An 18799-nucleotide genomic window follows, 5' to 3' on the forward strand; every position below is an offset into this window, starting at 1 on the left:
GTTGTCCTATAAAAGTCTTTTAACTCTGTGCTGTGCCATTTAGCCTGTAAGATTCAAGGCAAAGTTGCATATGGAGCACAGAGACTATTTTGAATCTATTTAAATGCCAAAGTTTAACAGAAGCTTTTAAAAAATGCAAGGGATACAAGTCTGTATCATTATCTATCATATTTATTAAAATGAAATGGCACTGACTTGAAAGTTCAGCTGGTTCATCCAGTCTGAACAGTAGATTAATCACAGCCACTAAAGTCTACACTGACAGAGGTTTATTACTGACAGATTCATCACTAACACCAGTTATCATTTATAAAATAAAAGAATTAGAGCCAAGAATTTTAAATCCGCATTTAAATGAAATGCAGAGCAAATGGCAAGTCTAGTTCTAACTAAGGCTAGTCATCGCTGGTTTTACAAAAGCTCAGAATGCCAAGGTCTTATTCCAACCAAATAAAATTCTTCCAATCGCATTTGTTTAGGACTAAATAAAAAGTTCACAGAAATGTTCTTCTCACTTGCAGTGACTCCGTAAGCGGTCACTCAAATAAAACGAACCAGAATCTTTCTAGGCAATATAGCTTCAATTGAAATTAGCATCCTCCTAACCTTTTCAGCATTAACAACTATTTATTCCCTATCTGAACCAGCAGGATGTGTACTCTCAACACCATAATGGTTCTGTCAAAATGTCTGAAGTTTAAAATGCAAAACAAATCAGAAGCCGCTCTCCGAGAATACACAGAAATTTTCCTGTAAGTCATTGTACAGCAACTCCAGCAAGAAAATATATATATGTATATTTATACCTATTCTTTGATGGAAATCTTTAAATTGGTGAGACCAAGATGTTTTCCTCATCAGTGGGATGCTCAGTACATCACTAGGTGCGTGACCTGCTTAAATGTCTTTGCCACATTTATTTCCTGCAGTTCTTTCCCTCTGAAACTACAAAGCAGCAAGAAACAATGTCTTCATCTATCTCCAGTGCTCAGAGTTACAAAGCTGACTCCAGCCAAGTTATGACAGAGCAACCATACATCAGCATGACGTAGGTTCCCTCAGGAGGTTTTCCTTGTGAGAAACAGAAGCACGCAACTGATACAGCCACTGAGATAACTACAACCTGCTGCTATTTTGATCTTTCTTTTGTAATTACCTCTGCGGCTCCTGCACACCCTCTCAGGATTGCACCTCCAAGCAAGTCACGGGATTGTCTCAGAGCATGGAATAGCAAATCCCACAGCTGTGTGGTGAGCATTTCAAACATGACAGTACAAGCTTCTACCTTCCAGAAGTGAAATATTCATAAAATTTCAGGAAGTTTGTTACTACATTCTTCAGGCAGCTTCAAGCGTGTTGTTGGTCTGGCAGAGCAAGAAGCAGATTCCTCAGAAGTAATGGGAAGATGATAGTGAATTCTTCTCAGAAGAACAAACTGAAATTACTGGTACAATTCAGCATAAATAAATCTGAAGTATACACTTACAGCTTCAAAACACACATGAAGGCAACTGCGTACTTCAAGTTTTTCTGCAAGCACTTATTTAACTTCCAGTGCAAAGCCAAAAGGCTACAGACTATGTTGCTCAAAGCAAGTCTAAGCGGGCAACCTTAAGCTTTAAACTCTTCTGTTGGCTCTACAATCAGCACAGGCTATCCATAAGGGTGGAGGAGCTACATCTTGTTTTGCCACAGCGAAGCAGATTTCAAGTAAGCAGAGAACACATAGAGTATCCACGCATTTTATTACTAGACCACCATTCTTTAGAACATGCCTTAGGCTGTGGAGTTAGTTCCTTACTGCATATTTCTTATGAAAACAGGGAGTTTCACCAGTGGAGATAATCGCTAGTAGCAGAAGGCACAAGAGTCCAAATCCATAGCCAACTCTGCTGCTTACATCATTACTGTCTACAATGAAACCCCACAGGTAGATCAAAACTTGCAGACTAATTAATGTTACGTGTTACAGATCACTTCCACACTTGGCCTTTTTGCTAAGTGACAGCAACCATCCAGTCTTATGAAAGTGGCTATCCACCAATATTAAGTAGAGATCTGCAGAGACATTTTGTGCTTAGAAAAAGCAGATGCTGTCTGACACAAAGAACCAGATCAGTTTTCCATGTAAGTGCTCTACTTCTACTACACAATACCATCTTCAGTATTATTATTCAGCTTACCTTTAAGCAATACACGCTATGTTGCTACATTGGCATTGTCTGCTTCAAATATTTCTGTCTACCTCCATGTCACTACTTGCAGTATCGTTCTGACAGAACAGCCTGCCAACATGCTTAAAGGAGAAACACGAAGCTGCTCTACAGGTGAAAAAAGAATCAGCAGCAGCTCAACCCATATAAGCTCATTCTCTCATACACTGTCCTGCTGTCTACAGCACACAGTGGGCACTTTCCATTTTTCTAAGGAGCACAAGCAGATAAATAAGAAACAACGCCACAGAAAAAAAATCCTGTAGCAACCAAAATATTGGAGATTTTGTCTCTTTGGAGATAAGAGATTTATTTGGCTCAGCAGACAGAAAAAAAATAAAAATAAAAATAAAATCAACATTTTTTAGACATGTGTTATTCTAAGGGAATTTACATTGATAATTTCCTAGATCCTGGAAATAATCTGAACTCAAAAGCAGAAATGAAATGACAGATGTGAACACGTGGGTGTGCAGAAGCAGAATCTGCCAAAACTCTGCCTCCCCATCAACAGGGGCAGTATCTTGGAACGGTCACTGAGGTTTGCTATACTTAGTACCAAAGAACCTGGAATATGTTCCTACCTGCTGCACAGCAAATCTTTGGCCTTCATTAAAAACAGGATGTGATTCATATATATTTACACATCATTAACGGCAGCATGTTCAACTTTACAAGAAGGAACTGATATCGTACACAGGAGAAAACCAAAGAAGCCAAATTACTAGATGCAATTCATTGGTCAACTGAATATTTTAAGGAGACAATTTTTTCACTGTTAAGATGAGCTCTTTGAAAAGAGAATGAGAAGATTTCGACTATTCCACGACTCAGAGAAAAACTTGCAAAGGATGCTTAACCCCCAAATACTAACACTACCATAATGTTAAATACAAGGTTAAAATCACTGGCGTGAACAGAAAACAACACAGATATAGTAATATTACGCAGAAATAGGACAAATTGTTTAGTTACTACTTCTATCTGGCTAGTCTCACTGGTACTTCAAAAACTACTGAAGAAATCTTAGTCCTTTAAAAAACAGGAAATCAGGATAATGTAGAATAACTGAAGAAATTCCCAGCTCTACCCACTCTAGTCTCAAAAGTCACCTAGAGTTTAACTGATGAATGAAAATACTGTACAGTTTTAGAGTATGAACCAATATATCATATATAAACAATCCTCTAATCATGGAAAAACAGGGCTTACAAAGCTGTGTTTGAACACCAACAAAGCCACATATTTTCATTCAAGTATCCTGCAAACATGATGTAATACAAAACAAAACCTGTTTCTTCCTGTACTTAACCTGAATGGTATCAGTCAAAAGTTTCACTGTTCAGTTCCTCTGTGACTAACCAATGGATCTTAAAGGACACAGATCTTTGGATTTGCTTTTCATTTTACCATCATGCAATTCAAAGCATTTTGGTTTAGAATCCCAAAGCCCATTCCTGTTTTTTTTTTTACAGAGACAAAATATCAAGAGGGTCTACTAGACCAAAACCCAACTTCATTTGTCATCTGCTTTCCTGATACTACCAATAACTAGTTTTACATAAAGCAAATGGCTTTCCAAAGACAAACAAAAGAAACAAACAAATCAATATGGAAAAATAAAATAAGCTTGCTGTGGAACTTTGCTCATACAGTTAACAACTATTACTGTTATTCCAAACTTGTTATTCCAATCTTTGTGTTTTCTAGTCAAAAATCTACTGAATTTTGGTCCATGCTTCAATTTTCTTCTGCAAAATACATTTTGTAAGTTTTCAAGGAACCGTTATGCCTCCTTCCAGCACCTCACAGAATTTTCGGCATCCTCTTAATTAACTGCAATTCTGTGTCAACAGTCAGAGCAATAAGCTCCAGCTGTTAAAAAAAAGCACTTCTTATTTATGGGGACTGCATCCTTGTTTATAAAACCCAAGATGACACTCTCCCTGTTCTCAACAGCAACGCATCATAAACTTCAGATGACTGCTTATTAAAATCTTAAGCTCTTCCTTTTTCCATCATCATAATTTTGGTCAGTTCAGGAAATTGATCTGTGAACTTAAATCAGATAAAAACAAAACACATTTGAAACTGTCAACTATATATTATACATACATTTTCTTTTTTAACTGCAAAAGATAATACTGGAATACACTAGAGGTCATAAGGTGTTCCTGCTTTCCTTCCAGAACTGCAAGCTTTGAATAATACGTGTGCAAGAACGGAAAATTCCTTTTACTGTCACTGTACATCAAAGCCAGTTGTGCTTTTTAAAATGTTGTAGCTACTTTATCATTCCCTATCAACAAACACTACAGGACATCCACTAACCTCACCAGACAATATTTTATTCAAAATAAAGGCTAGACGAAATGCCTTAGTTGCTTAAGTCACAATATAGAGAAAACTGATGTGCTCTACTGTATACCAATAGTCAGGGTACTTTTCCAGGTGAATATGCACAGCCATCAGATGGCTTAATCAACTACAAGGCCTGTGAGATCCTCCATGCTGAACATTTTGTATGGCTGGTGCTTTAAGCAGAGCTGTCGAGGAAAAAGGAAGGAAGCCACGTAGGCCAACCTGCAGAAACTGAATAAAGTGAAAATATTTGGAGCTAGGGATAGAAGTAGCAAACCAAGAGAAACTGACAGAGATTCTGCCTGTTCAACTGAGTCCAGAACCAGTCAGGCTAGGAAAACAATAAAGGAAAGGGAATTTTAGGTAACAAGTAGAGAAAACTGGAATAGGTAAAAAGATCAGGAAGGCCTAAGGTCACACATTGGAAATAAACAACTACAATATGCTCCCCTCCAGGATCTGGAGACGGGGCTCCTGAATCCAAACAAAGAAAAACCTAAACATGTGAGCAAGGGACACCAGTCCCCCCTGGTAGTACTGATCTCCAACAGGGAACAACAAGCTATCACTGTTCTTACTGGTTTGGAAAAGTGCAATTCAGGTTATAAATGACACAGAAGCCACTAGGATGCCACGTATCTTTTGTCTTCTCTAAAAACAAAACAAAACAAAACAACAACAAATAAAAGCAAATAACTACACAAAAACTAACAGGAAAGTATCACATTTGCAGCACCTTTCAATCTGCAAAACAACCAGGGATCCATAATGAAGTGTTACACTTACAACCCTAGGCCACCATCCTCACAAACACACACAGCAACACTTCAGATCCCACGGCCATACAGGACATGTTCTCCTCCCTCTCAAAATAGGACAAAAGCTACTGTCCACTGCCTGAAGCCTGTGAATTGCTCGGGGTGTGGTTTCTGGTTTTGTTGTCATTTTGGGAGGTGCAAAGGAGCTGATATTCAGAACACTGACTTCAATTGTAAAGTGAAGCTTTACAAGGCGGAAGCTATTCTCACTGTTAACAGTGAAATACATCCTGAAGAATTTTCCTTGAGCTGTTTTGAAACAGTCCAGACACAGCTTTTCAAGAAAAAATTAAGTTAACATTGGCACTGACTAAAAAAAAAAAAAAAAAAAAAAAAAAAAAAAAAATCAGAAATTTAAAAGAAAATTTTTCAATCTAAAGTCCAGGAACATTTAAATAAGCAATTCTCCCTACTGGTATCAATGGACTAAGTGCTATTACTCGGGAAAGGTATACAGTTGTTTTTTTTTTTTTTTAAATTGCATTTCAAAATAAGCTGCACAAGGAAGTCCGTACAGAAACTTCTTTAGAGCTCAGAAAGAAAAAAACTGACCATGCTGAACTGCAGTCAGCATCAGATACCAGAAAATTCCAAGAATTTAGACAGCGGTACTCGCAGCAGATGCAGGCTTAGCTGTAATATGTCATTATTTAATTTAGTGATTATTTAGTGAACATATTCCCTTAAACGTTCTTATTAGAAGTACTTCTTTGCAACTAGAAATTATAACAAACAAACGTTTTATTTTTAACAGGATTTTATTAGCAGCATTCATTTCATCTTTAGAAGATGGCAGGATGCACTTTTTGAAATTGTGAAATGAAGAAAGACGTGGATTCAGATGGCTCTCAAATGAAAATTCAAAAGCTGTAAGTTCTGATCTCCTGTTTTCTAAAACAACTTCTTCAATTGGAATTAATTTTCACTGCAAGTCAGCCAGACTACAGTCTGCAAGTCAGTGCTGGGTGTGTGACTGCGCACAGCCACGTTGCCACTCCCTGCTACTCATCTCCACTCCCTCTAATCGGTTAATTAAGTGCTCATGCAATTTCCCAGTCAGTTTCCACCAAAATAAACGAGGTTGCTTAAGACCTTCTGTCTGCAGCACTGGATTTAAAATGCAAAGTCTGTGCTAGCCCAACACCTTCAGTGCTAGGGCGTGATGAGGCAATTGTACCAATCAGTGCTACAATGCATGGGAGCAAACAGTAACCTCCAGTTAGTTGGCCATATGCCAGTGAATAAACAACCATTCTAGGTTTGACTGCAGTTAGAACAAAACGTACACATGGTTCCCTTCACTCTGCTGAAACCTGCATCCTATGTTATCATCTTAGGACGTGACAGTGAGCCACAAGTTCACTATCAATCTTCCAGGCATCGACAGTGTGCTATTTTCACCAAGAAACTGTGTAGTAGATTCTAGTCTTCAGAAAAGGAGAAGTTCAACTAGTCAGCAAGGACCTGAGTTTTGGCTACAAAATCTATTAACTCATGAAGCCTTATTACCAGGAAATGTTTCAAATCTCACAGATTCAAATGCCTGGTTGACCTTTCATGTAAGACAATATTAGTTGTTTCGCTTTCTCAGCACTCAAGTAATGACATCCTGTCTCCCCCCATTAATCTCTTCTATTCTGAGGCATTGAGAACATCTGTGCTTTTTAGGTAGGTAGTGGGATTTAATTTAGTAAAAAGACAACAGGACACTTCCGTACACAATTTATGAACAATATCAGTTACACACAAGCACAAAGCATCAGTTTCTATTACAAAGGATTTACTCTTCATTAAATAGCACAATTATAGCCTTTTAAGATAAACCACCTTGCTTTTTCCATATCATAGAGTGGTTTGGGCTGGAAAGGACCTTTAAGATCACCTAGTTCCAATCCCCTGCTATAGGCAGGGACACCTCCCACTAGACCAGGTTGCACAAAGCCCCATCCAGCCTGGCCTTGAATGCTTCCAGGGAGGGGGCATCCTCAACCTCTCTGGGCAACCTGTTCCAGTGTCTCACCACCCTCATAGTAAAGAATTTCTTCCTGATATCTAGTCAGAATCTATCCTCTTCCAATTTAAAGCCTATATTCAGGCTTGTTGCTTTACTAGAAAGATTCTAAAGTCTTTGTCACCACACCATTTCAGCACTTCAGCACACAAGAAACAGAGCTTAATGAAGGTCAGGAAATACTGTTTTTCCTATTCAGCACCTGAGATGCCATACAACCATGCACAGCACACAAGTAATTAGTGCTGAAACAGGCAATTCATTTAAAGAGTCTCCCAGCTTCCAACATTTGCTTCACTGTGTTGAAGCTTTGTAAGCTCAGACTCATCGTTTGCTTCATGGAACCAAACCGACACCAAAGCCATGCACTTCTCCACCCTCACACTTTAATCACATTTGACATAACAGGTCATGTCTGTGCTGTTTTTTAAGAGGAGGATTCCTTAATCAGCCAGAAGAAATTCAGTTGTGCAACAAAAGACTTGCCTTACACCTCTCCCTAACAGCAGTTTAAGCAATCAGAGAAACTCCTCAGGTCTCCAGGTGTCAGGACAGGCACAGCCCTCCTCCCTGCTCTGGACAGCAGCCTCCCCCCGCAACCCAGAAAAACGAGATGTTTCCCATAGGCATAGAAATAAAATGCATTTCACTAATAAGTCACCATAGTTTAAAGTTTATCAGTAGAGAAGCAAACTGTTGGCTTCTACCTTTCACAGAACAGAAGAAAAAGAATAGGAAATATAAAAAGATCTTGCACCTCCCAAGAACATATAGTTTAAGTCGGTTGGGGGAAGGAAGTTTACACTAAGCTTTAAATTCTGCCCTGCCAACACTGAGGAAAGTAGAAATAACTTCACGGCATTAGAGCTGAACTTAAGTGACTTTATAATTTTTACCTTTACAATAACCATTTCTATTTAAAAATAAAGGCACCTTACCTAAATATTGTCATGTAAGAAACAGACCACTAATCGTTTATGAGACACCTAATATTGAAAGGGTATGTTTCTCTTAAATCTGAACATAGCTATTATAAACATTAATCATACTTAACAGACACATAAAGCTTAAAGTTTGCCCTGTTAAGATGATAGCATTCTTTCCACATATAAACATCCAACAAAACACTACCTTATGTCAGCACAGTATGTTTACATCTTTCTTCTACGTAATTTAATGACTGTGAAAGGAATGCTTTGCTACTCCATAAAAAAAGGCAATGGCAAACATAATAAAATCTCACGGGTTCCTCTTTTTTCAGATCTGCAAAATATGTATTTATAGAGGAAAGAAAACATAATACTGTAATGAATTCACTCTCCTGAATCCAACTGATTAGCAGGAGCTGGAGCTTTGGTTACATCAGATATCAGCCAGTTAGACACCCACAACTCATTTTTGCATCTTATTTGTTTCAGAAAATTAACACAGTGATGACTAATGATACCAGTGATACTGTGTAGGATGTGTTTCATTTCCTTTACCATGAAATCATGTTTCTATGATACTATCCTAAATACTTAATATTTTTACTGAAAAACATGCAGCTCCCAAATATTGTTAGTGCAAACAGTAACTTATTACAGTGCCCACTGTACAAAATCAGACATTTATTTCCAGAAGAATTCTGAACAGTTTTATATGTATTTGAGAAACTGGGAGATGCTTCTTTGTTTCAGTTTGTTGGAAGCTCTCAAAGCGAGTGTACGAAAAGGATGTTTTGTCTCAAGAGACAAAAAAATCCAAAATACTGTTTACTGTATAGCTTTGTAAAGGAATTTGAGAACATCTATCTGTTTTATTGAAGAGGAAAAGTACTGAAGCTGCAATTTTGAATACAATATTAAGTACCTACAGTTCAGTTAGAACCAAAGTTACTGTGCTCTCCTTCCCCATTAACGGGTCTCTGTACTTTAGCTGCTTATTCAGTGCAAGTCTATTACAGAGGCAATACAACAGAAGGAGCAAGAATGAAGAACTCATTCTAAAACAAAATCCAGAGCCTTTTATTGCAAGTTCCACTTACTCTTGGATCTCTTCCTGTGGAAAAAAATAAAAACCTACTGAAAGTTGATATGCCTCCATTTCTTACAAAAGGCTATGCTACACTTTAAACGAAACCAAACTTAATATGCTGTTGCTCTAGATGACATGGCAAACTCAAGTCTGTACAAGAGAGTCTTGATCTCAGCTGTAAGACTGGCAGAACAGCTAGGAAACAATAGCAAGGAAAGTGTCAGAAATAAAGCCACCTACATCCACAATGAGGGTCCTTCACCACAATCCATCTAATTCAGTTAGGAAAGTAACTGCAAGAAGGGATGAACAGGCATGTTAACTCAGCAAAGGACACGGCTCCTTCAGCACTACAGAAGAGATTCCTGCATTTTCCCCATTCCAGCTTGCAGTCATTCATTATTTTCTATACTTTCGTGCTGCCCTTGAACATGGGCTACTCTCTGTCCTTCAAACACTCTTCTCTAAGTACAGTTCTTTAGAAACCCTGTATTTAAGAAACATAATAGCCTTTCTAATCCGTTTACCAGAGGTGATGGATGGGGCTTAGTAAGTAGAAGAATTAAATCAGTCAAAAAATTATCAACTTAGCAAAGGAGATGAAGAATTCAGGGAGGAGAAAGCTGAGGCAGTGGCAGATGGGAAGGGAAGGCCTCCTTCCTTTCAATAAAGGGTGAGGAACACCCTACAGGAAGCATAGGAACACATCACCCTTCCCTCAGTGCCAGTGCTACCATATCTTTTTCTAAAAATTTCAAAGCATTCAGCTGATTTTGATATTTCACAAGGGCTCAGAAGAACTTGGAAATAACTCCATTTTACCATCAAACATTCACCTCCAGGTGTTTCTACTTAAAGATCCAACCTAACAATTGCGTGCCAATTTATTTTCCTAAAGAAGTAATTAGTTGCCTTTCTAGCACGTACCAAGCAGTACGCTCAATTTCTTCGGGGGAGCTGGACTACATGCAAAAGGTCACTGAAAAGATCCCCCAACAACTTGTTACACTGCAGAAACCATTCTCTTATCTTCCTGACCTGACCTATGTTTACCACAAATGCTCCGAATTGCTGAGAGACCAAACACTGATACTGTATAATTTCAAGGGTGGCGGTAAGGGGAAAGAAACTATCTCCTAACTGCACAAACGTCCTTGTCAATTAACCTTTTCCTGAACAGCTTGATGAATCAGACTGGAAAAGTACATTCCTGTGACGTGCAGAAAAATTGCCATCTTCTCAAAGAATTTTCCAACATTTTTGGTATGGCCCCCTTTTCCTTCATTAAACAGAAATTAAAATAAATTTTAAGAACCAACTGTAAGTTTTGGAGAAAGGCATGGATGTTTTTCCTCAGAGATGTGTAAAAAAAAAATCTTCAACTGCAATTACGTCAAACAGGCTCAAAATACCAGCTCTGAACAGATTAAGTGGATGATGTCTCAACATAAACTGCATCAGTTCTTACTTTACCTCTCCTGGGAAACTCTTAAAGCACTTTACCACTAAATGTAGAGCAATTAAAAACTGCTGAATGTCTGGGACTTACCTCAAACTCCTATCATAAAATGACCCATGGAACAAGGTCCATATAAAGTCAAGTACTTTCTGTGTAGATTACAGATTCATAAGGAAACCAAACCCAAATGGCTTTCCTCAAGAAAAAAGATGCTCAGCTATGTGATGCTATATTGGCTTGGTGACTTCCACAGAGTTGTTTTCTCTAACCTATTCATGAGAAGGTTTCATTTCCCATTTGCTGCGCTCTTTCCACACTGCCGTACTTTAAATATTCATTAAGCAGGAGAATACAAAATGAATTGAGTTCTACTGGAAAAAATACATACAGTCTATTGAGTAAAGCTCACACATAAACACCACAGAAGCCCACATTGTTTTTTCCTCTTAAAAAAATAAACAAACGTGATGGGTAACTGAGTAATAAATGGCATTGCTGGCAATCCTCTGACAACAGCAAACAATAACTGGAGGCCTTTTTATTTTTAAGCTGATGATGCCTATGGCAGTATTGAAAATTCATAATGAAAAGTAGCAACAGACACTAAAAACAAAAGATATTTAAACTACAAATGGATCATACCAATAAACATTCAAATAGGCTCCTATTGTGGTAACTGTTCTCACAAACCCACCAATTCTTCTGCTGGATCAATAGTCACAAATGTTTCTGCTTCCAAATAGAAAATAAGGATAGATTTGAGGGGTATTAGGAGGAAGTTTTTCACACAGAGGGTGGTGACACACTGGAACAGGCTGCCCAGACAGGTTGTGGATGCCCCATCCCTGGAGGCATTCAAGGCCAGGCTGGATGTGGCTCTGGGCAGCCTGGTCTGGTGGTTGGCGACCCTGCACATAGCAGGGGGGTTGAAACTAGATGATCACTGTGGTCCTTTTCAACCCAGGCTATTCTATGATTCTATGATTTTGTCTACACAGCCAGCAATGGGAAAAGCAATGGAGAGAAAAGCAATGTGGAAGCAACAAGTGCATCCAAATGCTACAAGCATGCTTTCATTGTAAGGAATTTTCTTAGTGCTGCTTTTAGAGACAGCATCCTGACTCCTTTGTACGCTGAGATGCAGCACAAAACACAAAGGAAAGCTGCAGTTTCAGCACCGCAAGCACACCGACTATCTCTTAAATCTCACACTATTGGCTTCTAAGCTAAACTAAACTGATTTGAAGTCCTGCATGTCTCTTACCTCATCATTTCAAGCCCCTGCACAGTTTGCAGACCACATGTAACAACAACCAACACAGCTTTGAAAGGAGGTTCCAACACTACTGCCTTTTCAACTGTTGATGCTCTTGGCAAGATAACCCTCTCTGAGCTTCGGACTACCAAAGCCAGACCACAGGCAGCACATGAGCAAGGTGGGCCTCACCCTGCCAATAAGTTAACCACCCTAACAGAGAGCTCATCCAACAGCCCAAGCGCTAAAACTGAGAGCAGTTCCTTCACCAACCTGTAGATAGAAGTGAAAAGCTGTATCTTCTTGCATCAAAGCAAACTCCTCTCTTCCCATAATCAAGACCTAGGATCCAGCAATCAGATAGAAACGTGAACACCACTCAAGCCTGAATGGCTTCTGTAGTACTGAAGGAAAACCACAAACCTTTAGGGTATCAGGAAGGGAGAAAAGTTAGCTAGCATGACGCTATTCTACTCCTAAACCTACTTCTAATGCATAACCTTCTTCTAAAATTTCTCAGTTATCAAACTAAGCACCAGGCCTTCCCAAAGGACAGACCTCTTTAATCAATTACGAAGCTGAGCAGAGGTTTAAACAGAAAAATTGAATGTGATTTGATGCAGGTTTTAAATTGCTAGTTCATAGACACGTCCCAAGTATTTCCCGCGCAGCTGAGTAATTCTGCTTGTTGCTGTTGATCACCACAGGAATATGGGTAGAGAAAAAAAAGACATTGAAGAAAATCTCACATACTATTTTTTTTAGAACAGAAGAAAGAAAGAAATGAACATTTTGTAGGATATGGAGGACTAGATTAGAGCTCTAATTCTCAACCACAGTATAGCAGATCCTAATAACTTGTCAGTTATTCATACAATTGACTGCATTTCTGTTGAAGAAGTCAGTGATTTCCAGAGATTAACACTAAATACTGGTTTCCTGGACACTAATCTTCACAGTCAAGGTTAAAAATTGCTAGTGTCTATGAGTGGACAGCTAACTTGAGGGAAGCAACTGGAATTTATTTCAGAAAACATCCTGTTTTGTCTGTTTGCAGCACCATTAATGTTTCTTTTCTCCCCAAAAAACACTGAAGCACAATGCAAATGCTCGCTCTTGAGGCTAAAGGGTAAAGAAATACTTAAAATACAATTACTTAAATGGAAATAGTAACAACTTCACCCACCACTAGAAAAATAAATTGATACAAATCACATGGAGAGGTCCTGCACCCAATTAATGAAGAAATGTTCCCATCAACAATACAAACAATTAGGCTAAACAAACTACCACTCACACCTAACCATAAGCATTAGGAAAGTATAATGAAATCAAGAGAAAGAAATAAACAAGTCTGCCTGATACTGCTGCTTCTGGAAAGACAGCACCTCCAGCTGGGGCATGAATTCAGCACTGATTCAGGAGACAAGAACTCTATCTGCTAAATCAACACAACTTCTTGCAACAGTCCAGGTTTCACTTGGAAATCTTGCCGAAATACCAGCCAAGCCCAACCTAGATCAGACTGCAATGAGATCATGGCTTGAGGAGGTATTGCTGCAGGCCCATGTAAAGCTGATATTAAAGAGGAACTTATTCAAATGATACATCATTCTTTCTTGAAATGCATACACTACCACGTTTTCATATTTATTAATGTAACAAGGATAACGTTGACTGCAGAGCAACTTCACAGTTCTTCAGCCTACTGCTCGCACAAGAAGAGAAATGACTTTCTGCCCATCACTCACAATCAATGCAGTGATTGACACTACAAGTTGAGCATCACAGATAAGAGTCATTTTAAAGTAAAAGTAATCAAGATAACGCAGGTATGGGAGACTTTCACAAGAGTCACAGCTGAGCACTCTGACTTTTCTTTTTCGTGAGTTCCAGTCAGACCTTCCTATTCAGAGTTTGTTTCTTTAAAGAGAGGGAAAAACAAGGAGAAAGCCACAGCCTGTGAAACCTCTAATAAAACTCCTCAGAGCAGTCATCTCACCTTGTGTGGAAACACACACTTTACTAGACAAAGCAGGTCTTTTCTTTCAAGATGCCAAATTAGGCAAGAACAAGCTGCCTTTGGGCAATTTTTTGGAATGTTATCGCACAGATGCGGAGATCATAAAAAATGTAAAGCATTTTTAAGGAACATTATAAAAATAGCAGTAAGCAACACGATGACAACATTACAAGCTTTTTTTTTTTTTTTTTTTTTTTAACTAAATATCAGCAGCACCAGTGGCACGTGGGTGGGGCAGGCTTTAGGACCAGCTCTGCTTAAAGACCAAGCAAGCTGTATCATGTACCTCTTTTACTCCGTGCCTCTGCCACAGCAACAACAAAAAAGGTAAGGAAACAAAACACAAAAAAAGGCTCTCGGCTGGCAGGTGAACTCGATATTCTACCTACCTGGCTCAGGATGCCCTCCAGGCCCCATTTCAGCCACAGTGCTCCCAGGAGCCAGGGACGCCCACTCCTGATGCCTGGTACCCAGCACAGCAGCGTGACTCCAGGCTGACCTCTCCCTACACTGTGTGCACGCAGCGCTTTTTGTCCCAACATTCCAGTGGCTGCACACACGCTTATCTCCCTGCTGAGACTGAAAACACAGTGTTTCTCCTGCTTAGCGTGCCTTTCCCTCAGCGATTATTAGTAGTTTGGTGGATCAAAGGACGCTATGAGCTTGAAATCTACTCAATTAAAACAAGAAATTCCCAAACAGCTTTTGCACCACTTCTTTCCTTACAAGTCCCCATGATACTTGTTATTAAAAAAAGTTCCCTTCCTGCTAGCTAGTAAAGTAGCCACACAACTAAGGAAACAAATGTCAAAGTTTGCTATGCAGAAAGCACTGCAAAATGAACAGCTGAAGCTTTTTCATTAATTTTTCAGCTACAGCATTTTCTTGTGCTACTTCTCAGATGGTTCTGGCAGTTGTCCCACACAGAGCAAAGACAGCAGGAAACGTTTACACCACACACTTCCAACATTAACATAAAGGTGCAAATTTCTTCAAAGGCTGACCTCGCTTTAGAGATGGCAGTGAGAAAGGAGAAGGGCAGAATTTCAGAAATCCTCCTTAAGTAGCTGCTATCTGAAACTCCATTTGCACCTTGTCACATTCCTCTCCTTAAAAAGTGGCATTTCACATCATGCAACTTCCCTCTCGCAGAACAGCCCCAGACTTCAGTGAGGTGAGCTCAGTATCCACCTCACACTCAGACATGGTTCAAACAAACAATATCAGTGTCTTTTCACTGAGGTTTTGAAGGATTCAGACCAGTACTGCCACATGCCTATTCAACAAAGGATAAAGGACTAAACTTGCCACAGGAGAAGCGGCATTCCCCTTTTCTGTGGTGGCCTAGCAATCCACCCTTCCACACAGGAAAATGCAAGTTGAGGGACTGCTTTAATCACCTGGTACAAATTATTCTTCCCAGTGGTTTTCCACCACTAGAGGCTGTACAGAATAAACAAATCACACACCAACATGGGTGGGCAAAAACGAGTGGAAGATTTTGCACTTGAAGACCTGGGGATATGGGAAGCACAAGCTTCAGTCAAAGGTTTCACACCTAGCTTGTTACACTTGCTTCCAAAACCTGCAAATGAAAATCCACCCCAAAACCTCAGGCTGGAGGATAGGACCCAGGCTGCCTCTTTGCCCGAGGTCAGTAGTGATGATTTCAGGAGGTAGAGGGCTGTGGTTCCCCTTCATTATTACTTGAGTAACAGACCCAGATGAAAAGGTTCCCATTCCCAGACACTTCTTCCCACATACCACAGCTACATCCTCATGCCACAGATATTTAAAGCCTGTTACTTAATACCTAAGCAACATTATGAATAAGTATCACTGATCAGCGTTTAGATGTAGTGCAAAGTTTAGATTCCTACCAGAATGGAGGAATCATTGGATTTGGCACTTGATAGCTCCCAGACACATAGTAAGTGGCTCTTTCCTCCTTCCCTCAAATGCCTGAAGTTTTGATATTCTGTAGTTCAGGATACCAGTAAGTGGCCAACAGATGCAGAATCACCTCTCAACACACACATTTGCCAGACTGTTGCTGCTTGGAAAAGCAAGGAAGAGATCTAGAAAAAAATCTGAAGAGACCTAACTTGAAAAGTACTCTCTAAAGTAATGCCAAGAGAGGAAGGAAAGAATCAATTGGAAAATCCACAATGAAGCATGCTGAAAAATAAAAAGCAGAGTAATTTCTGCTGTGGATAAGACAGGACTTGTTGACCTCTAACACTTCTCATGTGCTTCTAACAGGACTTGCAGACCAAGAGCATACATTTCTTTCCTACAGACCTGGAGCCAAATGTTTTTCTAATGTGGATTTTTTCTTTAAATTCCATATGGATCCATTTCAATGTGTTTCTGATTGTGTGACAAGAAAGTTGTCGTAACAGGAAAACCCAGCAGTTACTGGGGACGGGGATTCTGCAGGCAAAGTGCATCCAGATGAAAATCATTTTCCAGAAAATATTATTTACTTCTTTAACTTATGACCGACACACAGAGATTAAAGCTTTAAGTACACAAGGATTTACAAAAAGAGACATGAAAAAAAGCCAGAAAGTGCCTCAGAAGCCTCCCCTTCCCCCTGCCTTTGGAGCATGGATTTGGTCACTATCCACAGACCTTTTGTTTAGAGAAGGAGGGAGATGCAAAAGGTCATCCTAATTGTTTTCCACGTGCCAGGGGGGCAGAGGCAGAGAAAGCCCGGTGTCAGCACGGCGGGCTCCAGACCCCGCTCTCTCCTTCAGCAGCCGAGGCCCGCAGCCGGGCTCCCTCGCCAGGCTTTCTCCACAGCCCGGCTGCCAGCGCTCGCACCTACTTCACTGAGTGTTAATGCGAAACAAGACGGTGCCTTCGGAGCTCCAACCGAGCAGCAGAGTGACGCTACGCAACAACCTGTTATCCTAAATCCTCCCTCGACGCACCCCGCCGAGACGGCTCAGCACCCGGCGCTCACCGAGCCAGGCGCTAACGGGAACGCGTGTCCTCCGCAGCACCTGCGCTGCAGGGAGGCGGCCCGAAAGCGGGCAGCGCGGCCAGGCCGGGCCCTGAGCCACCGCCGCAGGTGCGGGCCCGGCCCCGGCTCGCCGGCGCCGCGGGGCAGCAGCGCCCAACATGGAGCCGCACCTCCTCCCTTCCCTCGCCCTCCGCCTCACCTTGGTGATGATGAGAGGCTCGCCGTGCTCCCGTCCGCCTTTCAGCGTGAAGCCCCACGGCGCGCCGCCGGTCAGCAGCACCTCCACCAGCCTGTAGCCCTCGGCCGCCCGCTGCTCCACCATCAGCACCACGGGTTCCACCAGCACGGCGCTGGGCAGCCGCTCCCGCCCGCTCCGCAGCCCCACGTCTTCCATGGCGCCCCCGCACCGCCCGTCGGGGCCGGGGCTGTGCCTCTACCGGCGGCCGCCCGCCCCGCCGCTACCCGCCCCGCCGCTCCGGCCCGCCCGGCCCCATCGGCGGTCAGAGAGCTGTCCCCGCCCCCGCCTCCTCCCTCAGCCCGGGGTATTGTTTCACGCCGATACCGGAGCCCGGCGGCGGGGGGCCGGCTCCAACTTGTGGCAACTTGGGACGGCGGGAGGAGGTTCCGCCTCGCACCCCAACGCGAGGGCGAAACCCGCTGCGAGTCGCGGGGAGCCGCTCTCCTCTCGCTCTCCGGGGCGAGGAGGAGGAGGAAGAGGAGCGGCCCTTGGGCGGCCAGCAGACAAAGGCGGCGGCGGCGAGGGGTCCGCCAGCCAGCCCCGCGCTCAAGCAAAACGGCGAGCAGGTGGAGCCCCGCCGCTCCAACTCGGGAAAGGGCAGCTCGCGGCCACGGGACTTGCGCCTTCGCGGTGCCAGGCGACGGGAGGGAGCGAGGATAGGGGGGGGAGGAGGTGCTTTCCGCAACGGTGTTGGGGGAGGGCTGGGTGCTGGAGCCGGGCAATGCAGAGGGCAGGGCAGCGCAGAGGGGGACGAAAGGGGCAGCCGGGGGCGGTGCTTGCCCACGGCCCCGCCCTGCCGCTCCCCGCCCCTTAACGGCTCCGCCACCTGCGGGGCGGGAGGAGTCTGGATCTGGCCACGCTGCCCCTTCGCGACCCTCTAGTGGTGGCTGTGAGTCCGGGCGGGCTAAGAAGGGACTCGAGTCAGCAGTCGGTTCGGGATGGGGCAGGTAAAGAGTGCCGGTGGGAAACCTGCAACGAGAATGCCAACAGCCTAAACTGAAACACTCTGTTCTGACCATTTGCCTGGAGTTTGGGTGCGCGAGTGCACAGCTGTCATTTGCTTCTCACTACCAGACAGGTGAATCAAAGACACACAGGAGAATGCTTGTCTTCTGAAAGAGTAGGGAGTCTTAGCGTTCCACGTGTGAGAAATGGTCTGAGGAAGGTGCACAGGGTAAACAGTGGGATTTCAGGGTTTTGTATGTGTGTTCACACATATTGCTTCTAGAAGTGAACATCATGATCATCAAGACTGAAAAAGACTGATAAGATCATGTACCCCAACCATCAACCCTTCTCCACCATAACCACCTACCATGTTCCTCAGTGCCATACCTGAATGTTTCTCAAACATCTCTAGAGACAATGACCCCACCGTCTCCCTGTGCAGCCTGTTCCAACGCACTGACACTCTTTCTAAGAAGAAATTTTTCCCAA

General features: G+C 42.1%; 1 protein-coding gene across 4 annotated transcripts in view; it reads right to left on the minus strand.

The window, feature by feature from the left end:
* Positions 1–17518, minus strand: part of SHROOM2 (shroom family member 2) — a 120967-nt gene extending 103449 nt beyond the window's left edge. For 2 of the 4 annotated variants that reach the window (XM_042809867.1, XM_042809871.1), the window contains exon 1: positions 17324–17447. In XM_042809867.1, the coding sequence (XP_042665801.1) occupies positions 17324–17446 (123 nt within the window). In that variant the 5' untranslated portion in view covers position 17447. Of the gene's footprint in view, positions 1–17323 lie in introns of all 4 variants that reach the window. The other 2 variants (XM_042809865.1, XM_042809868.1) reach the window with 2 other exon arrangements.
* Between the last annotated feature and the right edge of the window lie 1281 nt (positions 17519–18799).

This window comes from Centrocercus urophasianus, unplaced genomic scaffold, assembly GCF_019232065.1.
Source record: "Centrocercus urophasianus isolate 14NV4802_14NV808 unplaced genomic scaffold, USGS_Curo_1.0 seq_12, whole genome shotgun sequence".
Lineage (NCBI taxonomy): Eukaryota > Metazoa > Chordata > Aves > Galliformes > Phasianidae > Centrocercus > Centrocercus urophasianus.